At 42.8% G+C, this 23,849-nt stretch overlaps 1 protein-coding gene across 8 annotated transcripts in view; it reads right to left on the bottom strand.

The window, feature by feature from the left end:
- Window positions 1-521: 521 nt before the first annotated feature.
- The window catches only part of CD53 (CD53 molecule), a 30,579-nt gene continuing 7,251 nt past the window's right edge, over window positions 522-23,849 (bottom strand). For 3 of the 8 annotated variants that reach the window (XR_004536820.1, XR_004536821.1, XR_004536824.1), the window contains 2 exons: window positions 21,329-21,433; window positions 20,899-20,927 (listed from right to left, as the gene is read on the bottom strand). Coding sequence is in view for 3 of the 8 variants with exons in the window: in XM_033918963.1 (XP_033774854.1) it covers window positions 1,019-1,081; window positions 1,804-1,887; window positions 4,992-5,081; window positions 8,362-8,460; window positions 13,081-13,155; window positions 19,077-19,265; window positions 20,847-20,909 (663 nt within the window). In the remaining 5 variants the exon portion in view is untranslated. Of the gene's footprint in view, window positions 1,082-1,803; window positions 1,888-4,991; window positions 5,082-8,361; window positions 8,461-13,080; window positions 13,156-19,076; window positions 19,266-20,846; window positions 20,928-21,327; window positions 21,434-23,849 lie in introns of those variants that run through there. The other 5 variants (XR_004536822.1, XM_033918961.1, XM_033918963.1 and 2 more) reach the window with 4 other exon arrangements.

Here is a 23,849-nt window from a genome sequence, read left to right as displayed (position 1 = left end):
AGGCAGATAAATATGAAACTGATAAAGGTTGGAATGACTACAGAATCAAAACTAAAGCACTATTTAAAAAGTAATTATCCCGGATCTGAGAAACCGCTAGAGGACAAACATCAGCACCTCTAGAAACTTCTCACTTCCTCTGATATTTCATGGACAAAGTCAACAGTTGGATGCTTCTTCAACAGACTGAATTCTTTTGTAGACTGTTTTGTTTCATTGTCCCATCATGGGAACTATTGAACGAAGAGGATGCAACCTGAAGAAGGGTCATGCATATTTGTAAAAGCTCCTGAACTAAACTAGCTTTTGATAGCTCTTAAGTTGGGGCCAACAAAAGGTGCCAAGGCCTGCAAAGTTTCAGTAGAGTTTTCTCGAGCTCTGCACATGAAATACAAAGAGAACAGCTGCAATCACCTTCAGCTATCATCTTCTTTTCTAAAGTTCTGTTTGTGGAAAGTGTATTCTAGGAACCTGAAAGGAAAGCTGTTAAAATTTCACGCTCATGTGCACGTTACAGAAGATAAAAGAATATATGCTTGTATTCAAATATAAAATAATCTGTTTCAGAACACCTGCTGCCAGCTCAGCGTATAGACGGCAATAGGAACAAAACTGTGCAACAATAAAACTTGCTATTTTCTCTTATCAAGATGATGTGAACTGTTAGCATTTAATTCAGCTAACACGCAGGGAGCCATTTTGTTGAAATGATATCAACAATATTACACATTGGGGTTTATTTATAAAAGGTTAGCAAATGCTATATGTTCTGGGGACATCGACCTAACCTTCATTAAATGATCCTGAAGTAGCAAAAGAGTTCTTAGTGCTAAATTATTGGTCTTAATATTATTCCAGGGACTCTCAAAGATTGCGTCGAAACGAGTAGAGTCTTCCTTCATCTTGGGAGTTAGAGGTTTATGTGGCCAAACATGTCTATAAGGAACTTGGCAGCAGTTGTCTAAGTGGAGAATATATTGCCTTTTTCTTCGTTGTACTCCGGAGTTTGTAACGGTCTTCAGTTATCTGCCATTTTTGCAATCTGACAGTAGAGGGTCAAAGAAAATGACATCCCCAGCACCTGAAATAACAAAATTCCTTCCATTAATAGTGTGTGTACAGAGCAACCATAGTATGACAAAGAACATCTGCCGTGTGAAGAGACTTTTGAGGGCCTAGATCTGCAAAGACACCCAGTGAGTGGCTGGGGTCCAGAAAAAGACAGCACCCACTAGAATCCTGAGTCAAGTTGACATCTTTCTGGATGTCTGAGGCGCTTTCTCAATGAATCGTAACAAATGGTCATCTCTCCAGACAATCTTGTGAATACAGCAATCAAACAATGTATTACAATAGGAAGTGGTTTGCACGAGCCAGATTTGAGATTAATGCAAAATATTCTACAATTCCCGCCAAGATTTGCATGCCAGTGGTTGATCCCGTAGATAGGCTATTCAAAATGAAAATATATGCAAAATTGTCTTATGCATATATCTTGGGGTATCCTGAAATTCTGACTGCCTGTAAAGTCAGTAGGCCAGTTTTGCTATCACTTCCCTGCGCAAAATGTTAAGCAAACAATTGTTTCCGGACTGGCTAATTGGCAGTGTAGTTGGGAGCTTGGGTTTGATTTCTGGGCACATGCTAATGTTCTATATATTTAAGCATGCAAAGGGCGTGTACATGCAAGTACCTCAATTTTAGAGTTACCCTGCTTCATGTGATCTGGTCAGTCTTTAAACCTGACTCGGAATCTCAGAAAAGTTCTCTGCTGTTTCTCTTATAATATCAGAAATAATTTACCTGGATAATAGAAATAATGATGGTTGTTATGCCTACATGGATGAAATTGGATTCAAACCATGCTTTCACTTTCGAGTAGCAACCCTAGGAAAAAAAAAGAAGACATGAAAATGGACAGAAGCTCCTCCTTCTTCATAACACACTTGAGACATGATATACACAGGTTAGAGATTTTTTTTAAAATACGGGGGTTTAGTAAGGGAGGGGGGTGGAACATCCTAAGCGTTGACTTGGTGAGGGTACCAGCACCTCTTCTCTCCCCCCCCCCAGTGATGGGAGGTGTCTCAGTAAGGCACTCCCTCTCCCTAACTCTTCTAATCTTTGCTGGCAGCGAACAGGTTCTCCTATCCTCTGCTTGCGCAAGCTTCATCTCGCCCTCTGATGTCACTTCCTGTTCCTGGAACCAGGAAATGATGTCAGAAGGAAGGCTCAGCCAGTGTGAACAGCGGGTAGGAGAGCCTGCTTGCTGCTGGCAAAGATTTGAAGAGGAACATGGAGCCTGGCAATTCCAGAGTGGCAGGGAAGAGTGTATTAGGGGGGTATTCAGCATGGTGATGCAGGGCGCCTCTGTCCTGGATGCCAAGTTATCTTGCTACACCACTGCTTTTATGATAAATGTCACTTACTGGACAACAACAAAGGGTATTTGGGACAAAGCATGGAAAGTTGATAGAGATGGGGATCCTTGTAGACAAGACCAGTTCAAATGTACAGTGTAAGATAAGTGTGACAGAGTGACCAGTGTAAGCTCGTGCGGTGAAAAATGGATTGACAAAATTGTTGGACCTAAGGAAGGAGCTGCCAGAAAACATTTCTTTCATTTAAAATAAATGTTGCTAATAGCATGCCAACTAAACCCTTGGCTAGCCCAAATGGTCCTCAAGGCCTACAACTACCTCGACTTTAGAAAACTACTCAAAACTCACCTATTTCGAGACCAAGACCCTTAATGCCCCTTTTATATCCCCCCCCCGTCTGATCTACTCCCCTCCCCCGTCCCCCTCCTCTCCCCCCCACTTCTCTCCCTGCTGTTCACAACTCTACGATCAATTTGATATGTAACCTCTTGTAATCTCTGTCTAACTAATGTGAACCGCCTAGAACTCTTCGGGGTATGGCGGTATACAAAAATAAAGTTATTATTATTATTTTCTTAACTCTTTATTCGCCAATGTTGCTCAGAAGCAACATGTGTTTTCTGTGGCTCTTATGGGAGTTCTGCACCTCCAAATGCTTGTTACTTGGCACTGTTGCTCCCATTCAACATCAAGTTACATAAAGCAGCCGTTTCACCATCTGCCAATTAAAGGGTTAAAGGGTCTATGCTATAGAGGGAAAAAAAATCTAGAAATGTGCCAAAATTTAGGTGCCGAGAAGATGCACGCTGAGTGTGAATTCTAAAACGACAGTTCCACGGAGACTTGCCCTTTTAGAATACTAGCGTAAGTTTGCAGTGTTGCGTCTAAATATAGGTGCGAGATCTTACACCATGCCCAAGGCTTGTGTAGCCGCTCATGACTATGCGGCTGATATTTGATTAGCCAGCCAAGTAGCACGTAGCCAGCTATCTTCTGCTAACTACCCGGGTTGGTGAACAGCCCAGGTATCGGCTCTGAGTGGGTCACCTACGATGGCCTTTAGAGGTATCTAGAACCTCTTTCTAGGTCCTTCTATCTGTCTTTCCAGATTGCTCTAGAACAGTATTTATAGTGTTGAATGAGGTTTCTATAAGTGTATTATCTTTGGAAAGTGCCACATGGAAAGGTTTAAAATAATAGCAAGTGCAAACTCTTTCACGCCTCATCGCCCGGCTAACCTTTTCTGCATCAAAGCAAAAAAAAAAAAAAAAAACGGAGAAGAATCACAGATTTGCAGACACCAAATATACCATCCAGAATGTTCATCTATTTTTTGTACACCTGTTCTTGCTATTCTACAGAGAACATCTATAAGCCATGTGTATACATTGAATTGTAATCTAATCTATATCGATACAATCAAGGATGACCTCAGATTAGCATCTTCTAATTTGTGGCACTCATGTCTACCCAGGTGCAGCATTTTCAGTAGAAAAATTGAAATGACCTGAAACCATGCTTCTTTTATATTTTTGTTTCTCCCTTTTGCTAAAGTTTTCATGGAAAACATATTTTGGATACATTGTGCAGCACAGATTTCAAGGGAGAAAGCTGAAACACAAAAATATGTTGCTTATAATCTCTGCTTCCTAGCTCAAAATTAGTGCTGGGTGTCTAACTTCTCCCCCCTACTTTGTCCTGCTTGGCTTCATTTTATAGGTGCTTAAATTTGGGTGCCTTGTGAATTTAATAGTCTTGTTACACGGGAACAGTGAAAGATCAATTGACCTGTCCAGTCAGCCCAGTCTGAGCTGCTAAAGATACATACCAACCACTAGGGGCAGCCTCACAGGGGCCTAATAAACCAATCTCTGACTCCGCCCCCCAAGCTCTGTGTTGGGTAAAATATTGGTCCAGCCTTGACCCCTGTGGCCCAACCTGTGCTAGAAGCCAAACATAGAGGATATAACTTGAGGTTGAGGGGTGGTAGATTCAGGGGCAATGTTAGGAAATTCTACTTTACGGAGAGGGTGGTGGATGCCTGGAATGCACTCCCGAGAGAGGTGGTGGAGAGTAAAACGGTGACTGAGTTCAAAGAAGCGTGTGATGAACACAGAGGATCTAGAATCAGAAAATAATATTAAAGATTGAACTAAGGCCAGTAGTGGGCAGACTTGTACGGTCTGTATCTGTGTATGGCCGTTTGGTGGAGGATGGGCAGGGGAGGGCTTCAATGGCTGGGAGGGTGTAGATGGGCTGGAGTAAGTCTTAACAGAGATTTCGGCATTTGGAACCCAAGCACAGTACCGGATAAAGCTTTGGATTCTCGCCCAGAAATAGCTAAGAAGAAAAAAAAAAAAAATTAAATTGAATCAGGTTGGGCAGACTGGATGGACCATTCGGGTCTTTATCTGCCATCATCTACTATGTTACTATGTAAGCATGACCTTGTGCTCTTCATCTAAGTCAGGTTTTTTTGTGTTCCTTTTTAATTAATGATTTCATTTGCCATTAGTTTCCTTTTTTCAGTTTTATGCTGCTTTGTAAAAGTGTTACAGAGTGCTGTCGATATTATGCCTAATTGGCATGCATGCATCGCTTTGTACTTACTTCCTTGAAGTAATGGCCAGGGGTTTCTTCGCAGGATTTTGGCACCGATTGTTTCCAATCCTCGACTTTCTTCACACCACAACATTTCAGCTAAAATGAAAAAGGCATTAAAAAATATCAAGCACTGGACAGGGGCATAATCCACTGACCTTCTGGAAACAACGATGCTCAACTCGCCTTTGAGGACCGCCTGAAATGCTTGGCTTTTCAGGAGTGCCACTGTGAGCTTTCATGTATTATGGTATCCTGAAAACCCAACTGGTTAAGCATGTCTCCAGATCAAAGCTGAGAAACTCTGTTGTACCACATGAAGTGCTCATCGATCAACCACCTTTACCTGCCGATACCTGCAGAACTAAGCAACCAAAATGCATTCAAGACTTTCCTATCTTTGGTCACATAGCTATGTGACTGCCAATGCTGAATATCAACCAGCATCCAAATAGCTGCTGAGCAGAAGTCTAGCATATAAAGATGTCCTCTCCCACCTGAACCCTTCCATTATAATCTTCCCCCCTTCTGGAACACCACTACAACAGAACACATGACATGACACCCTCGATCCCCCTCTTCCTTCTCTCTCGTCCCCAATGACAAATGTCCCTCATTCGATCCCCCTCCTTTCCTTCCTTTACCCCTTCACCAAGGGCAAAAGTTCCCCCAATCTGATCACCCTCCCCCCCAAGAGTCTTTTAGCTCCCAACATGGCTCTCCCACACATCTTGTAGAAACTAAGCTTCTTTGCCCTTGAAAAGAGGAGACTGAGAGGGGACATGATCGAAACATTTGAGATAATGAAGGGAATAGACTTAGTAGATAGAGACAGGTTGTTCACCCTCTCCACGGTAGAGAGAACGAGAAGGCACTCTCTAAAGCTAAAAGGGGATAGATTCCGTACAAACATAAGTAAGTTCTTCTTCACCCAGAGAATGGTGGAAAACTGGAACGCTCTTCCGGAGGCTGTTATAGAGGAAAACACCCTCCAGGGATTCAAGATAAAGTTAGACAAGTTCCTGCTGAACCAGAACGTATGCAGGTAAGGCTAGTCTCAGTTAGGGCACTGATCTTTGACCTAAGGGCCGCTGCGTGAGCGGACTGTTGGGCATGATGGACCACTGGTCTGACCCAGCAGTGGCAATTCTAATGTTCTTATGTAATTCCTTGTGGGCTAGGGGTCGTTGGGACAGGAGTGATGCCCAATGCAGCTCCCGATTGAAAATGGCTGCCAATTTGTAGTGAAGTACGTGCAAGTTTATAAAACTAGGAAATTGGGTTCAAATCCCACTAAAGCTCCTTGTGACCTCGGGAAAGTGACTTACTCCCCCCTCCCCCCCCCCAACTCCTTTGCATCAGGTAAAAATTTATATCGAAGCCCTCTAGAGACAAGAAAACACCCAGGATATCTGAATGTAACTTGGCTTCAACTACTAAGAAAGGCATGAACTAAATTTCTTTAAACATAAGCAGAAAGATTTTTTAGGTTTAAAAGTACAAATGTATCCAGATTTGGCCAGGGACACCCAAAAGCGTAGGAAATAATTTTTGTAGTTAAAACCTGGGGTTCTAGCCTTAGGGGCGACTTTTTATTTACGTCATCCTTGTAAATGTGTTGTGCATTATTCTTCTCAAAAGTAAGTATTCTTTGAATTGTGGGATGAACACAGAAGATTTAGAAACAGAAAATAATATTAAAGATTGAACTAGGCCAGTTACTGGGCAGACTTGTACGGTCTGCGTCTATGTATGGCCGTTTGGAGGAGGATGGGCAGGGGAGGGCTTCAATGGCTGGGAGGGTGTAGATGGGCTGGAGTAAGTCTTAACAGAGATTTCGGCAGTTGGAACCCAAGCACAGTACCGGGTAAAGCTTTGGATTCTCGCCCAGAAATAGCTAAGAAGAAAAAAAAAAAAAAATTTAAATTGAATCAGGTTGGGCAGACTGGATGGACCATTCGGGTCTTTATCTGCCGTCATCTACTATGTTACTATGTTTGAACCTTTCCAGTTAACTTCCTATCACTATCGCAACTGGAGCAGGAAGACGATATTAGAGACTGTACTGAGGCGATTATTTCAACCTGATTTCAGCCAGATCAGCCTTGTATTCTTTATTAATTTTCTTCTGATTCCGTTAAGTTAATTCTTGGATCTCATAATTGGGGACTAGAGCTTAATTTAAGCATTTATTGTTTCTTTATGCAATTACCTTGTATGTATTAATCTTATGCTCAATTTGCTTTCTGAACACGTTTACACTTGATAGTGTCGAGACGAAAATGATAAATAAATAATTTTTAAAAAGAAAGGCATGGATTAAAGGCTCCTTTCGCTAAGCGGCGATAGCGTTTTTAGCACACGCAGAATTTTAGCACACGCTAAACCCGCGCTAGGCGGCTAGAACTAACGCCAGCTCAATGCTGGCGTTAGCGGCTAGTGCGCGCGGCAATTCTGCACGCGCTAAGCAGCTTCGTGAAAGGAGCCCTAGATCCGAAGCCCTTTCCCATGTCAATAACAAATCAGATATATATGTGGAGAAAAAAAACTGTGATACAAAGGAAACCTATATAAAAAAGAGCAAGGAATCGAACGAAGGGTTAACGTGCTAGACGGCGACTTCGGTAAGGAAGTAAGGCCGGTGCCGGGCAGACTTCTATGGTTTGTATCTCAAAAATGGCAAAGACAGAAAGAGGATGGCACTTCTATCCCGCCCTTCTGTGGTTACACGTTCAAGGCTGTTTGCCTATTTACAGGTACTTTATTTTATGCCCAGGGCAACGGAAGATTAAGTGACTCACTCAGGGTCACGTGGATAGGGTTACTAGACGTCCGGATTTCCTCAGGCATGTCCTCCTTTTGAGGACATGTCCGGGGCTCTGGTCGGCTTTTCAAAACCCGGCATTTTGTCCGGGTTTTGAAAAGCTTCCGACGTCGGGACGGCGTCCGCGCATGCAACGTGGTGACATCACACGTGTGACGTCACCGCCTCTCATCTGTGTATGAGCGGATGCCGTCCTGACACACGAACAAGTTAAGGGGGTGGGGCTAAGAGGCGGGGCTGGGGGACGGGGCGTGACAGGCAAAAATGGGCGGGCCTGGGGGGGGAAAGTGGCCATGGATCCGGGTTTTCCTTTGGGAAAATCTGGTAACCCTACACAGGGAGCACTGCCGGGATTGATCCCACAACCCCAGCATGCCGAAGCAGCAGCTCCACTAGGCCCACTCCTCACCAGGAAAGCATAACGTGTACGCTTTGGTTGTGTGACGAAATTGGCAACATTGACAGACTGAATCGACAGTGCAGCTGCTTATCTGCCATCGTCTGTTACTACATTAGCCTCTCCCCGCACCGTGGTGGTTATTTTTCTTTACTCACTTTTTCCTGAATGCGACCCCAGATGGATGTGTCCGATGCATTCTTCCCAATATGTTCTTGCAGACTTGAGTTCAGTTGCTGTTCTATGAGAGCGTCCAACTGTTCAATCAAAAACGTCATGTCAGAGAGCAAGATGGAAGTCATTATAAATAAGAAAATGCAAACTGATCAGGTCTGAGCCTAAAGTGGGTGGCATTTAATTCCACTCCCTCAATACCCTTAAATCCTTTACATCATCCTTGGCAGAAAGCAGCAGCTAATTCCCCTTGCATGCGCCAGCTCAGAGCCTTCCCTCAGTAAGTTCCTGGTCCTGTGACTCAGATATACACGGAGGAGGTAGTTACGGTCACACATTTGGGGGAATTCTATATAGGGGTGCCAGACATTAGGTGCTCCTTCTGCCTCAAATTTTCAACTCGGAAAAACATTCTAATAGATGCAAGGTGCTAAAACGGGGCAGAAACAGCAGAACCGTGTGAAAACATACTTCCACTCCCATCGATAGGATAGCGCCTGAGGGTTTCCAAGAGCATTTGCAAAGGGGGCTCGGGCGGATCAGGGGCATTGCCTTCAAATGCCAAGATGAAAGAAAACCAGTGATAAACTAAAGGAAAAAAGGAGACTTACCGCTCTTAGCTGTTGGTGTTTTGGCCTTAGGTAATTATGCGTTTTGCTTTCACAGAATGGTTATTTTGATTCGAGTTTTTGATGAGTGCTTGTTACTTGGCGTTTTTACTTATAACACTTTCGTAACACTTCCAACTGGGAAGGACCAAACCCTACATCTCCACACCTGACTTAGCCCAACTCTTCTATGCCAATGTCCTCTCTAGGATGGATTGGTGCAACTCCCTATTTAATGGAGTAGCCGAAAAAGATCTCAAGCGCCTCCAGCAGGTACAAAATGCAGCAATCCGCTTCCCACACAGCCTCAACTACCGCAATCCCATCTCCCCAGCCCTCCGCGCAGAGCTCTGGCTTCCAATTAACCAACGCTGCGCCTTCAAGGCCCTGGTAATAGCGCATAAAAGAATCTACGCCACCACGCCAGCCTACTTAGAATCCAAGCTAACCCTGTACACCCCCACCTGCCCCCTCCACTCAGAAATGGAGAAACGTCTATGCATCCCCCCTCAGGAAGGTCTCTCCTGTCAGAAACCACCCGCAAACGCTCCTACAGCCACTTCATCCTCCAACTCTGGAACCAACTCCCCCCGCAAATCACATTACAGAACTCATTGATGACCTTCCGGAAAGCAGTAAAGACCCTCCTCTTCAACTAAAATTACAACTGCAATCTACCCCCTCACCCCCCTTAAACTCCCCCTTCCTTCTACCCTCTCTTCTCCATTCTGAACCTATACTTAAACTACTGTATAGTCTATGTATTGTCCAAATGTACTCCACTGTGAATGTTTGCTTGTAGGCCGTTCTGAGCTACTGGGAGGACGGGATAAAAATCGAAATAAATAAATAAAATAGTTCTTTGTCACAAGGTGGTTTTGGTACTTTTTTTTTAAGTATTCTTTTTTCTTTGTGTCGTTCAGTATTTTTCTTTTTTGAAAGTCCAATGCTTTTGCGCCCTCTACTGGGTATGTCTGTTAATAACTTACTCTGTTCATTGACATCAACACACATATACAAGAGGAAATGCGTTAATAAAAATGATAAACAGCCATATATTATACTAAAAAAAAACATGCACAATAAGTGGATACCAAAATAGGACACATATGTATATAATGTGTCCTTTTTTGGTATCCACTTATTGTGCATGTTTTTTTTAGTATAATATATGGCTGTTTATCATTTTTATTAACACATTTCCTCTTGTATATGTGTGTTTCACGGCGTTGGGAATGTTTTAATCAAGCACTAGCACTTTCAACACAGCTGCCTGTTTCGTGACCCATTATCGACACCACTGCAAGCAGATAAGTGGACATTTATTTTCTGCTTTGTGAATTATATCTTGACTGTGGTGGAACAGACATTATAGTTGCAATGATGGTCTGATGGCAGCCTATGTATAATTCATTTCACGTTTGAATATGTAATAGGTTCTGAGGCTGAGCAGTATAAATAATTTAAAAAAAGAGTTTTTAAGTATAAACTGTGATTTGAATATATACATATGCATATTTTTTTCTTTTAGTTCTTATTTGCAAATATATATGTTTTTTAGAACATCAAAGGTACCCCTGAGGCAAACTTCCGCCTTGAAGCCGAAACACGGACCATGTCGGGTTTTGAAGAGATTAATAAAGACATTGACTGGCGTACAGTTTTTTAAAATTGCTTTTAATAAACTCATTTTTTTTTTCATCCCAGGTTCATGTGTATGTTCTCTTCCCTACTTTTCTGTTCTCGTTGCGCATTTGTCGTGGGGTCGTTTGCCGTGTTCTGTTTTGGGCCAGAAATGGTATTTAAAGTTGATGATTCAGACAAAATTTATCACCGTTCCCGTCCCCGCGGATAACCGCGGGAAACCATCTTCATGTCATTCTTTAAGAGAGAGGGAAGAATCAGAGTATAATTGGGCACAACCACTAACCCGCAAGCTTTGCTTTGAAGAATGCTGGTGTAGAAGGACTGAGGTTGAAACAGATACTACAGAATGACAGTCTCTGGTATCCAGAGCAGATATTGTGATGTCATAATGCCTCATTCCACCAGTGCCTAAGAGCCAATCACATCAGTGATGTCACAATGGCTTCATTATCCTTGGCTCCCATAAGGATCGGAGTATGAATGGCCACAACCACTGACCCGCAAGCTTTGCTTTGAAGAATGCTGGTGTAGAAGGACCAAGGTTGAAATAGGCACTAGAAAATGACATGGGATTATTTCCCGCGTTTATCCGCGAGTTCGGGAACGGTGACAAATTTTGTCACCGTGTCATTCTCTAGTTAAAACCCCCGAGCTCAGTTTTTGTAGTTTCTGCTGAGTCTGTGTAGGGTTACTAGACATCCGGATTTCCCCGGATTTTGTCCTTCTTTTGAAGACATGTGCGGGGGTCCGGATGTCTTTTCAAAACCCAGCACTTTGTCCTGGTTTTTGAAAAGCTTGGAACGAATCACTGTCAGGCAGGAGTGCATCTGCGCGGGGGGTGGGGCTAGGGCGGGATTGGGGACGGGACTGGCGTATAACGGGGCAGGGCTGGGTAGAACTGGGCGGGCCTAGGATACCAAGAATTTCAGTCAACGTAAACAAAGACACATATACAGTATTGCCTTTTCCGGATAAGTTTAACATATGCAGAGGAGGTTATTGCGGACTCCACCGTTCTAGGATTTAAAAGCAAACTAGACGCACATCTCCTTACGAGAGGCATAGAGGGATATGGGTGACTAAAAATTACGCCAGGTGTACACCTGGCTGGACCTCCGCGTGTGTGGATCGCCGGACTTGATGGACCGAAGGTCTGATCCGGAGATGGCAGTTCTTATGTTATCTATGTGTCTTCACAGCCTAGGTGTGTATATTGGTTCATAGACAACGGCGCGAAAGACAAAAGCGCGCACCGACAATTGAGCACAGCGCACGCCACCGCACCGCTCTAAATTAAAGTTTTTAGTGGCTCCGATGGGGGTTTTGTTGGGGAGCCCCCCCCCCCAGTTTACTTAATAGACATCGCGCCGGCGTTATGGGGGGTTTGGGGGGTTGTAACCCTCCACATTTTACTGTAAACTGAACTTTTTCCCTAAAAACAGGGAAAAAGTGAAGTTTTCAGTAAAATGTGGGGGGTTACAACCCCCCCCACCCCCCACAACGCCCCCACAACGCGGCGCGATGTCTATTAAGTAAAGTGGGGGGGTTCCCCCCACGCCCCCCCCCCCGTCGGAGCGCTAAAAACAGTAATTTAGAGTGGCGCAGCTGCGCGTGCTGCGCTCAATTATCTGGGCATGCCTTTGTCCTGGCGCACTTTTGACCTGACACCGTGTATATTATTACCCTGTGTCCAAAACCTGTGTCCAAAATATGCATTGTAAGATGCTTAGGATGTTGATTAAAGCTACAAACTACTTATTAAGGTCTTTCTTAAAGGACCTTCGACCACAAGAGGGCATCCGCTGAAAATCAGGGGCGGGCAATTTCATGGTGACACCAGGAAGTATTTCTTCACCGAAAGGGTGGTCGATCATTGGAATGAACTTCCACTGCACGTGATTAAGGCCAGCAGTGTGCCAGATTTTAAGAAAAAAATAGGATACGCATGTGGGATCTCTAGCTGGGTGAAGTTATGAGGGTGGGTCATTAGGATGGGCAGACTTGATGGGCTGTGACCCTATTCTGCCATCATTTTCTATGTTTCTATGACTTCAATAATCTATATAATCAAGAGAATACAGCTTAGTGCCCTTTAGAACTTAAAGATCAATATAAGAAGCTGCTCCTGAGAGATGCAGGAGAAATACTGGATTGGTTGTCATGAGGAAAGACTCCATTTATTCCAGCACAACTTGTACTGGTGTTTCCAGGCCTCTGAATCAGCAGAAGGCTTGGGTACCAGTTGGGCACAGAACAAAAGGTCTTATGCCCTAGAATCAAGTTTTGCGCCCAATCAAGAGATGTGGTTGGAAGGTGCACTTAGGAGCAGAACTTTGGATTCAAGGGTATCCTTACGTTCTTTGGGATGTTCAAGTAACTATAGTTTGATATCGCCCTATAAAAGCAAAAATGCCATGGAAATGCAAGAATATATGGTATGAACTGTACCTTTTCTTCATAAACAAAGAGTAGCACTGCCAAGGCGACTTCTGTCAAAAGGATGAACAGGAGCAATGAAAAGAACTAAGGGAAGAAAATATTGTAGTCAGTTTGCATAGAGACGTTTAAGACAAACTTTATAAGCATTGCAATGCTGGAGACGTAGAAACAGAAATGCACTTTCCATTGTTCTCTGAAAAATATTAAGATATCAGAGATAGATATTTCCCAAAACTAACAAAGAAAATTAAAGACTTTCCAATAGAGCTGTGGAGTCAGTACACCGAACCTTTGACTCTATCTCTGGCTTCAACGTCAACCCTGACTCCTGCTGGTATTAGGCATTATATACATAATACCAGAACAAGTCCCACATAGATATATATATATATATATATATATATATATATATATATACTAGTTTTTTAGCCTGTAACATTAACGGGTGGTAGAATAGATGTGTAGACTTAGGCATTTCTTTCCTTCTCGCTGCCCCCTGTCTGTCTATCTATCTGTCTGTCTTTTTTCTTTCTTTCTCTCTGCCCCCCTGTCTGTCTTCCCTTCTCCCTTACTTTTACTTCCCCCATGTCCAGCAGCACCCCTTCCCTGTTCCCCTTGTCCAGCAGTAGCCTTAGTTCCTTTTACCTCCCCCCCCTGTCCAATAGTGCCCCTTCTCCCTTACCTGCTCACTGTCCAGAATCCGCTAGGCCGGGCAGCTTCGGGGCTTTGCTAGGCCGGCCCGCTTCGCATTATCGAAGTGAGCTGGCCTAGCAAATGCCCCACAGCTGCTGCCACTGCTGGTCCGGGGGTGCGAAGGAGAGGCGTCGTCCGAAGTCAGCCAGAATCGGAGATGGGGGCAGAAACGTTGCTTGGGAAACCCCCGCATGTGTCGCAAACCGTTGAAGGCTCCTACTGCGCATGCGGTGACATGGAGCCACGGATCAGGGATCACGGCCGCACGAAGTTTCAACTGCACATGCGCGCTTAGGGTTTTATTATAGCGGATCAGTCAGACCGCTGAGTTCTGAACCAGTTGTAAATGGCCTATAAGAGATTAGGAAGAAATTGCTAGTGTGATGTTGCAGTAGTCTAGTGTCAAAAGGATCAGAGGCTATACTAGGATCCAAAATAGTTCCATATCAAAATGTTTTGTCAGTATATATATACTGTATATGTGGGACTTGTTCTGGTATTATGTATGTATGTAAAGCCTAATACCAGGAGGAGTCACAGTTGTCGGAGTTGGAGTTGGAGTCGGCGTTAGAGTCGAAGGTTTGGTGTACTGACTCCACAGCTCTGTCTTTTTACCAGCATCATCCTTTTATCAGTACTTTACCATATATTACCAAATTTACCATATATTATAATGTAAGCTTTTACTGTATTTTGAAGTGGGAGTTGGAGTTGGTACATTTATACCAACTCCAGCTCTACCCAAAACCGCTTCTGACTTCAACTCCACAGCCCTGCTTTTCAGGAAAAAATGATGAGGAAAAACTGGGGAAAAAAAGAGAAACAACAGCTATACCAGCAAAATGTTGTTTTCCTGCCACCAGGCAAGAATTGTAACCTGATTGGAGATTTCTTTCTCATTATATACCAGTGAATATAGTACTTTGCAACATATGTAAAATTGTCATGCCAATAAAGTTATTGAATCAGAATCAGTAACGTTCCATGCTGTTAAATGCACAGGACAGTCTTACATTAACCTGTGTTGTGTGTGGGGAGGGGGATGCATAATTTAGGAGAGGTCTTGGGTCATGAACTCAATGCTCTCTCTTTTTTTGGGGGGCAATAGGAAAATGCTTAGAGGTTGACGTGCTGACAAAATATTTTGATATGGAAATCATTTTAGATCCTAGTACAGCCTCTGATCCTGTCGACACTAGACTACCGCAACATCACACCAGCAATGTGTTCCTAATCTCTTATAGCCCATTTACAACTGGTTCAGAACTCAGCAGTCCGACTGATCTTCGGACTCTGCAAATTTGAACATCTACAACCTTACTACAAGAGCCTCTATCTAGAGCGGCAGAAGTTGTTACCTACTGAATTGTAAGCTCAACAAGAGACTGACACCCTTTATATAAGACTTTTCTGTCTTTTCACCACACTATTTTTGGCTTCCTGAAGAAATAATGAAACGTGGCACATCGAGGCCAAAGAACTTTACATAAAAAGATAAGTGTTGCATAACAATAATCATTTTTGATGTTAATGCACAGTGTTGTACTCCGGTAAAGTGGAAGTTCTGCAATGATTGGGTGGTGAGGCTTTTGGGGGACTCCGTCCCCTTTTTCCTCCATGTCTCTGAGCACAAACTGTCCACAAGTGAAAATATGATATAAACATTTCTTGAATTTATATAAGCGTGTTTTGTGTTTATTTTCCAAATTTTAAGTTATGTACAAACCAGAGTGGAATTGTCCAAATCAGAGAGATGTGCACTTAAAAAAGTGTCCTCCAATCCATCTAATGATATGAAGATCTTTATTGTTCAAAACATCTAAATGACACATTCAATGACTCGACATGTACATATTTCGGCCCTCAGGCCTGCCTCAGGAGTCTTAAAAAACGTGATGGATGAGGTACACAGTACTCTGCCACTCAATTGGATCAGACTAAAAGGTCAATCATTGAAGAATACCAAATCTCATATACACCGTATGCTATCGATCGGTATTCTTCAATAATTGACATTTTAGTTTGATCCAATTGAGTGCCAGAGTACTGTGTACCTCATCCATCACGTTTTTTAAGACTCCTGAGGCAGGCCTGAGGGCCGAAACATGTACATGTCGAGTCATTGAATCGTGAATGTGTCATTTAGATGTTTTGAACAATAAAGATCTTCATATCATCAGACAGATTGGAGGACACTTTTTTTTTTTAATGAATTTTGAATACATTTACAATATCCAATAATTCCAAAGGAAAAAAGGATAAATACATAAAACAATACATAATCAAACCATACATACATAATTCCTTTTAAGCCCACATTAATGGGGAGCACATATTGCTATTTCTAAATCAAATAAATTCAGGAAAATAAAGGACTATAATTCTCGATTCAAACTAAAGAACCTTGAATCATTCCTTAAAGTGGGATATTATTTAAATTAATTCTCCTCATATTCTCAGCTAAGTGAAACAAATCTCATTTCTGTTCTCTTGGAACTAAAAATTGTTGTAATTGTATAGGATCCCAAAAGGCATACTCAATATCTTGTAACTTAACCAGACATTTACAAGGAAATTTAAGGTAAAAGGATGCCTCCAGGGCCAAAACTCTATCCTTCAATTTCAGAAATTCTTTCCTCCTCATTTGAGTGGTCCTGGATACATCCGGGAAAATCCTAACCAAATCCCCACAAAATTTCAATTATAAACATCTTATCCATCTCACTCATACATGTTATTACCAGGGTGGACCGACTCTGAATCACATCCTGTGTATCTTCCAAGAATTCAGTCAAGTTTACCTCTGGTGTGGTCAGATGGTCCACCTCCTGGGCAGATTCAATTTTTTTTGGAGGAATATAGTAATAATTATTTATTGGAAAATTCTCCGCATTGGCCATTCCCAGTATTTCTTTAAAAAACTTCCTTAGTAAGATTTCAGGTGACAGTAAATGAGTCACTGTAAAATTGACCAAGCGGAGATTTTTCACTCTATTCATATTCTCCATTGATTCAATTTTAGAATGTATCACAGTAGAATCTTTAACAGCTGATACCGAGACAGCTTGTAAATTATTACATTGAATTTCAATAGAATTTAATCGTTTATCCAAACAAACTAAGTTAGAATCCACATTTTCTAATTTAGAAGAAACTGACTGAGAAAAATCCCCCATTTGTTTCATTGTTACCCTGAGATACCCTTCAACTCTAGTTATTCCTAACCATAAGTCCTTTAAAGTAATATCCTGCGGTTCCTCTGTTCGTGGATTTTCTTCCACTCCTCCAGAAAAAATCAATGGTTTAGGTATTTCAGCATAAACTAATTTACTTGTCTGAGTAGATGAAACCACTTGTCCATCGGATATAGTAGGGTTAATATTCCTACTATCACTGGATACCGGGTGAAGGGGAGGAGTCCGTTCGAGGGGACTTATTGAAGCTCCTGACAAAGAAGATTCAACATTTGATGGTACAAATGGTGGATTATTAGATAATAATGTTAAATGTCTGTCCATGGGACCAGATACCACTGGTGTTGAGCTTTTGGGTTTTATTTTTCTTTTCCCCATATTCAAACTAACATAATAAAAAATTATAAGATAAATAATATTACCAATCAGCTCCAGCTCCCGGACTCCTCGTGGCTCCAAGGGGCTCCCAAGGGGCCTTGTGTGCCCCTTAGGGCACGCCCCTTTGGCCACGTCCTGCGGCCGCAACCGCGGCGGCGGCTTCCTTATAAGCAGTAAAAGTAGGAGACGGACCCTGGAGGACACTTTTTTTTTTTTAAGTGCGTATCTCTCTGATTTGGACAATTCCACTCTGGTTTGTACATATTCAGTCTTGTGGTGTTGTTTTCCCCTCTTTTTTTCCAAATTTTAAGTTAGGCATCACAGTCTTTAAAATTCTACACGGCAAGGCTCCCAGCTCCCAGTTATTTATCTGATTTAGGGAAAAGGATTGGGACTTCTATACCGCCTTTTTGTAGTTTTACTTTCAAAGCGGTTTTTATACAGGTACTTCAAGCATTTTCCCTATCCATCCCATGGGCTCACAATTTATCGAATGGACCTAGTGATACTACGGCAAGGTCCAACTAAATATTTTATCAGAAACACTTTTCAACTGAAATTTCCAATGTATAAAATTCTGCGATCGCAAAAATTGATTGAAGTAGTTTGAAAATGTACTGGAACTTTGGTATTGCAGTGATTATAACCAGTTGAGTTCTTCGCACATCTGACTATTTCATCTGTGGTGGTCTCTCAACACATATGAGCACTTCCATATTTATTCCTCTCTGAGCACACTACCAAAACACCTATCCACGCCCTCATCACCTCGCGCTTAGACTACTGCAACTCACTACTCTCAGGCCTTACGCTTAGCCAGTCACTTCATTGGCTTCCTATCCTTTTCCAAATATAATTCAAACTCCTCTTACTGAGCTACAAATGTACACACTCAGCTGCCCCTCTTCACTTATCTCCCCCCTATGTTACCCATCCCCCCCCCTGTGAGCTCCACCCAGCAGGTAAGTCCCTCCTATCTGTGCCCTTCTCTTCAACTGCCAACTCCAGACTCCGTCCCTTCTACTTTGCTATGCCGTATGTTTGGAACAAGCTGCCCGAATCCCTACAGTGGGCTCCGTCTCCGGGAGTGTTCAAGGCCCAATTAAAAGCCCATCTCTTCGAGAGAGCTTTCGCTCCTAACTCCTCTCATCTTGGATTCTGCATTCACAACTCTATATGTCATGTCTGTCTGTCCAAGTTAGATTATAAGCTCTTCAGAGCAGGGACCATCTATAAATGTCAGCCCACCTCTTCGAGAGTGCTTTCACTTCTAACTCCTCTCATCATGGGTTCTGCATCCACAACCCTATATGTCATGTCTGTCTCTCCAAGTTAGATTATAAGCTCTTCAGAGCAGGGACCATCTATAAATGTCAGCCCACCTCTTCGAGAGTGCTTTCACTTCTAACTCCTCTCATCATGGGTTCTGCATCCACAACCCTATATGTCATGTCTGTCTCTCCAAGTTAGATTATAAGCTCTTCAGAGCAGGGACCATCTATAAATGTCAGCCCACCTCTTCGAGAGTGCTTTCGCTCCTAACTCCTCTCATCTTGGATTCTGCATCCCCCAACCCTATATGTCATGTCTGTCTGTCCAAATTAGATTGTAAGCTCTTCCGAGCAGGGACCGTCTATAAATGTCAAAATGTACAGCGCTGCATACGCCTTTCAGCGTGATGAGTAGTAGTAGTAGTTTTCATTTAAAATGATCTTTGGACGATGTGGAGGACTTACATACCGACATGAGCAAACATTTATTCTCTTTGATGGCTCCCATGCAGCCCAGGAACGAAACCACCATGACGATGGAACCAATGACGATGAGAACATTGCTCAATGAGAGAGAAGGGATGTTGGGAAATAACTCGGTGAAATGGTTGTTTATCATAAAGTATATTCCAAAGCCCAGGATAGTGCAGCCACACATCTGCAAAGTAGGAAACAGGCACATGTTAGCAAAAGATCATTTTATTCTCCTGCTAGTTCAGTGACATAAATTCAGATAACCACTGACTTTTTCATTTGAACATAATATTAATATACTGTGTCCTCCCAGCATTATGAATATGATGTATCCTGAGGGGAAACTGAGCACATGGTGGGGAGTGTGTGGTGCAGTGGTTAGAGCCACAGCCTCAGCACCCTGAGGTTGAAGGTTCAAATCCCACACTGCTCCTTGTGACCCAGGGCAAGTCACTTAATTCCCCATTTCCCCAGGTACATTAGTTAGAGTGTGAGCCTCCCAGGACAGATAGGGAAAAATGCTAGAGTAGCTGAATGTAAACCACTTAGACCAGGGGTCTCAAAGTCCCTCCTTGAGGGCCGCATTCCAGTTGGGTTTTCAGGATTTCCCCAATGAATATGCATGAGATCCCTGACTTAGACTATAAGTGGCATATAAATGCTTAAATAAATAAAATACAATTGCATTTAGCTAATCCAGCAATAGGGTGAGTTAACCATCGGTCCTTCCTTTAGTCCATTGCATTTATGAACCTGTAACCCAGTTTTCCAAACTGTGGATTTGAACTCCCAAATGAGGTTAAAAGCAAACAAACCCGAGAAACCACATTTGGGATTATAACCTAGATGGATTCTCCTTAGGAGCCTCATTCTGCACCTCCAAGGGGCACACAATTTGATTTGGCCATCATCAAGGGATCATGGCCACAAAAAGATTGACAACTACTGCTGTAGCCCCTTCCTTTTGTAGAAAACTCCATTATTTCTGTCTTACGACTGAATCTTTGACTCCGCTGTAAGACTGATTGTCTCCAGTTGACCTTTGGTTGCTGTTGTACATCGAATGCTGTTCAAAACTACAGCTTATATATTTATGACATATTGACAGAGCATTTTTGTCCCCTGAGGTAGGCGGTTTTTCCACCAAAACACGGCCCCATGTTGGGTCTTTTAAAAGTTGGTGCTACAAAAACGAGGGGACGCTCGAAGAAGTTAATACGGAGATACTTTTAAAACCAAGAGGAGGAAATATTTTTTCCCACTCAGAGAATAGTTAAGCTCAGGAACACATTGCCAGAGGATGTGATAAGAGCAGTTAATGTAGTTGGGTTTAAGAGAGGTTTGGACAAGTTCTTGGAGGAAAAGTCTTCATAACAAATCACGCATTTTGCTTTGTTTGAGTCCACGACACACGCTTATAACACAGCCTATGTGTTATTTGTCCCCCTGAGGAAGGCATCCGTGGATGCTGAAACTGGGATCCTAGTTGGGACCTTTTAAGTTCTGGTGACTTTCTACTACCATAAAGTAACTGCTTGGTGGATTTTAACATCTCGCTTGCCTCCTTTCTGTGTTTGGCTGTTACATATCGAGGCAGGACTCTTCTCGCCTTTTTCTGGAGCCATCTGGTAACCCTACCCTAGGAAGAGGGCACGAATGTGATTGCCCACCCTCACGTGCTTCAGTGCCTAATTACAACTCTATAACAAAGACAACATGTTCTAACTAATCTTTCGATCCTTATTATTTAGCTTTATTAACTTACCCAAAATAATAAATTGAAGAAAAACAGCGTATATTTCATGATACGTAAACATTTTTTAGCCATTCTCTCGGGATTTTATTCCTAAGAAAGAAGAGATTAAGAATTGATTAGCTTTAACTTTCAGTCCTGGATTTAGAGGGGCTCAGTTGTGGTTTATGGGGTGGGGGCAAAGAGGTTAGACTTTTTGGCTGTTTTTCAGCAGGAGAGGACTGCTGAAATCATAAAAATGGTGCACACCTGCCTTCCATTAAATGTACAAATCTACAACACGTACTCTATTTGGACGAGAAAAGTAAAAAAAAAAAAAAAATAGCAAGACGGGCCTAACATGCAATTCAGTTGAGAGTGAGACTCAGATATAAATAAGACAAGAAGAGGAAGTAACATATTTTAAAAAAAAATGGAAAGTTTGTATCTTGACAAGAGCATGAGCTGTCGGTCTGATTTCTGCTCCCCAATCAGAAAATTGCTTTCTGAGGTACCTTAAACATGGTTTCGTGTGAAACACAGACATGGGGCAGCTGCAAGTTGTAACAGGAAGTTCCCGCTTCTTGAAAACTTCCCCCACTTTCCCATTATAGATTCAGCTGTTAGAAATAACAAAGTTAGAACAAAAATACTTCGTTTATTGTGTTACATTTTGCCCTTACAGTGTAGCAACAATTTATAATATTTTGTAGATAATACAATTATCAGTTAAAAAAAAAAAATATGGAGAAACTTTAGGGTCCCTTACAGTGGAATCCTGCAAGAGGAGGAGATGTTTCGGGGGGGGGGGGGGGCCCTTTTACACTTCGCCACCCTCATCATCCCCCTCACCTAGCAAGAAAGACACTGAGGGGTTAATATTTAGCCCAAGGCAGCAGGTTCTAAGCCACTTACAGCCACGGGCTGAATTAAGCCTGGCTATTCAATTCTAGCCATAGGAGCCAACTTTTCAAAATTATCGGGGGTGCTAAACCCAATGGAAATGACCTCTCCCTGGACACAGTCAATGAGTTTGTTCACTACTGGCGATGTTCGAGCACCCACAAAGCTAGATCCTATGGTTCCAGCTCCCGTCCGGCCACTGATATTGGATATGTGGGTCAGTGCGTCTGCCCAGAAGTTATCGAGGCAATGGCTGATATTGTTGTTGTCCTAATTTGGGGACATGTTTACTAAATTGCCTTTTTCCAAGCATTAAATGCTAGCACAAACCAAGTGTGAACTTTAAGTTTCAAATGTATTAAAAATGTGTTATATCGCCAAATCAAACTTCAAGGTGGTGTGCATCCAAGGGTTAAAAAAAAAAATCATCATATAATTATAAATGCAAAACATTAAAAGTTTTAGTTGCCATACAAAGGACAAACCAGACAAACCAACGGACAGGAACAGGAGGGAAATGGTAGAACTACATTTTATTTATAGTAAAAGCACAAAAAGGGAAAGAAAACACAGGGACAGGGATCTAATGCCAGGTAAGTAAATAAAAATCAGGATGGTTATACAGTACTCACCTGATATTTTTAGGGAAAAAGTGAAGTTTTCAGTAAAATGTGGAGGGTTACAACCCTCCAAACCCCCCACAACGCCGGCGCGATCTCTATTAAGTAAACTGGAGGGGCTCCCCAACAAACTCCCCCCCCCCGTCGGAGCCCCTAAAAACTAATTTTCTTCGGCGCGCGCCTCCATCTTGCGCTCAGTTGTCGGCGCGCACCTTTGTCTTTCGCGGGGTTTTCTATGAACCCAGGAGAGGGCAGCTGAAGGAAATCACTCGCGGTATGCTCCGACCGCCTCTTCCTGCACTAAAGTCGGGCTACACCAATCAGGAGCTGCTTTGACACGCAGCTCTTGATTGATGTAGCCCGACTTTAATACGGGAAGAGGCGGTCGGAGAATACCGCAAATGAGTGAAACCGTGAATTCACAGGGGAATGCTGTACATTAAGGTTCATAGACACCCCCACGAAAGACAAAGGTGCGCGCCGACAACTGAGCGCAAGACGGAGGCGCGTGCCGAAGAAAATTACAGTTTTTAGGGGCTCCGACGGGGGGTTTTGTTGGGGAGCCCCCCCAGTTTACTTAATAGAGATCGCGCCGGCGTTGTGGGGGGTTTGGAGGGTTGTAACCCTCCACATTTTACTGTAAACTTAACTTTTTCCCTAAAAACAGGGAAAAAGTGAAGTTTTCAGTAAAATGTGGGGGGTTACAACCCCCCAAACCCCCCACAATGCCCCCACAAAGTGGTGCGATCTCTATTAAGTAAAGTGGGGGGTTCCCCCCATGCCCCCCCCCGTCGGAGCCCTAAAAACAGTAATTTTCTACGGCGCGCGCCTCTGCGCTGCGCTCAATTGTCTGCGCGCGCCTTTGACCTGACACCGTACATTAAAAGCGTCTTTTAATCTTTAAGGAACTGCACTTGGTGCCCATATTTTTGGGTGCCAATTTTTTTCTAGCACCATTTATAGAAGTCCCTCTGTTATGTTGACAAAAGTAAGTGTTGCAACCTTCTGCACGAAAACCCAAATTTGCCCTTTAAAAACAGCCCTGGCACGGAAAACTGTCATCAGCATTTCAGAACACGGAAGGAGTGCTTTGCAAGTGTATGTTATGTGACAGAGTGACAGAAAAGGTTGTCCCGCAGATCGCTTTCTTATTGTTTTCCAAGCGTAAAAATGTTTTAAAAGTGCCATTTCTCCTATAAGAAGTGAAATGTGTGTGTGAGGGGGGGGTGTATGTGTGGAAATACCTCCAACTGAGTTTGTGCCGGGTTATGGCCCCTTCCTCTACACACATCTTGACCAAGTTCCTCAATGTCAGAAGTCATCAATCTTGCAAGTTCTCCGCAAACATCCTCTTCCGTGAATGATGCTGTATCTTTTTAATTTTGTAATGCATTTTTGCTGGCTATCCGTGACCTCTCTTCAGGGTTTTCTTCTGTGAATACTGAGTAGAATAGCATTTCTGGTATTCAAAATACTATTATTTAATGAACCGCAATTTTTATCTAGATACAGG

Source organism: Geotrypetes seraphini, chromosome 13 (genome assembly GCF_902459505.1).
Source record: "Geotrypetes seraphini chromosome 13, aGeoSer1.1, whole genome shotgun sequence".
In the NCBI taxonomy this organism is placed as follows: domain Eukaryota; kingdom Metazoa; phylum Chordata; class Amphibia; order Gymnophiona; family Dermophiidae; genus Geotrypetes; species Geotrypetes seraphini.
This window is presented reverse-complemented; position numbering and strand designations above follow the sequence as displayed.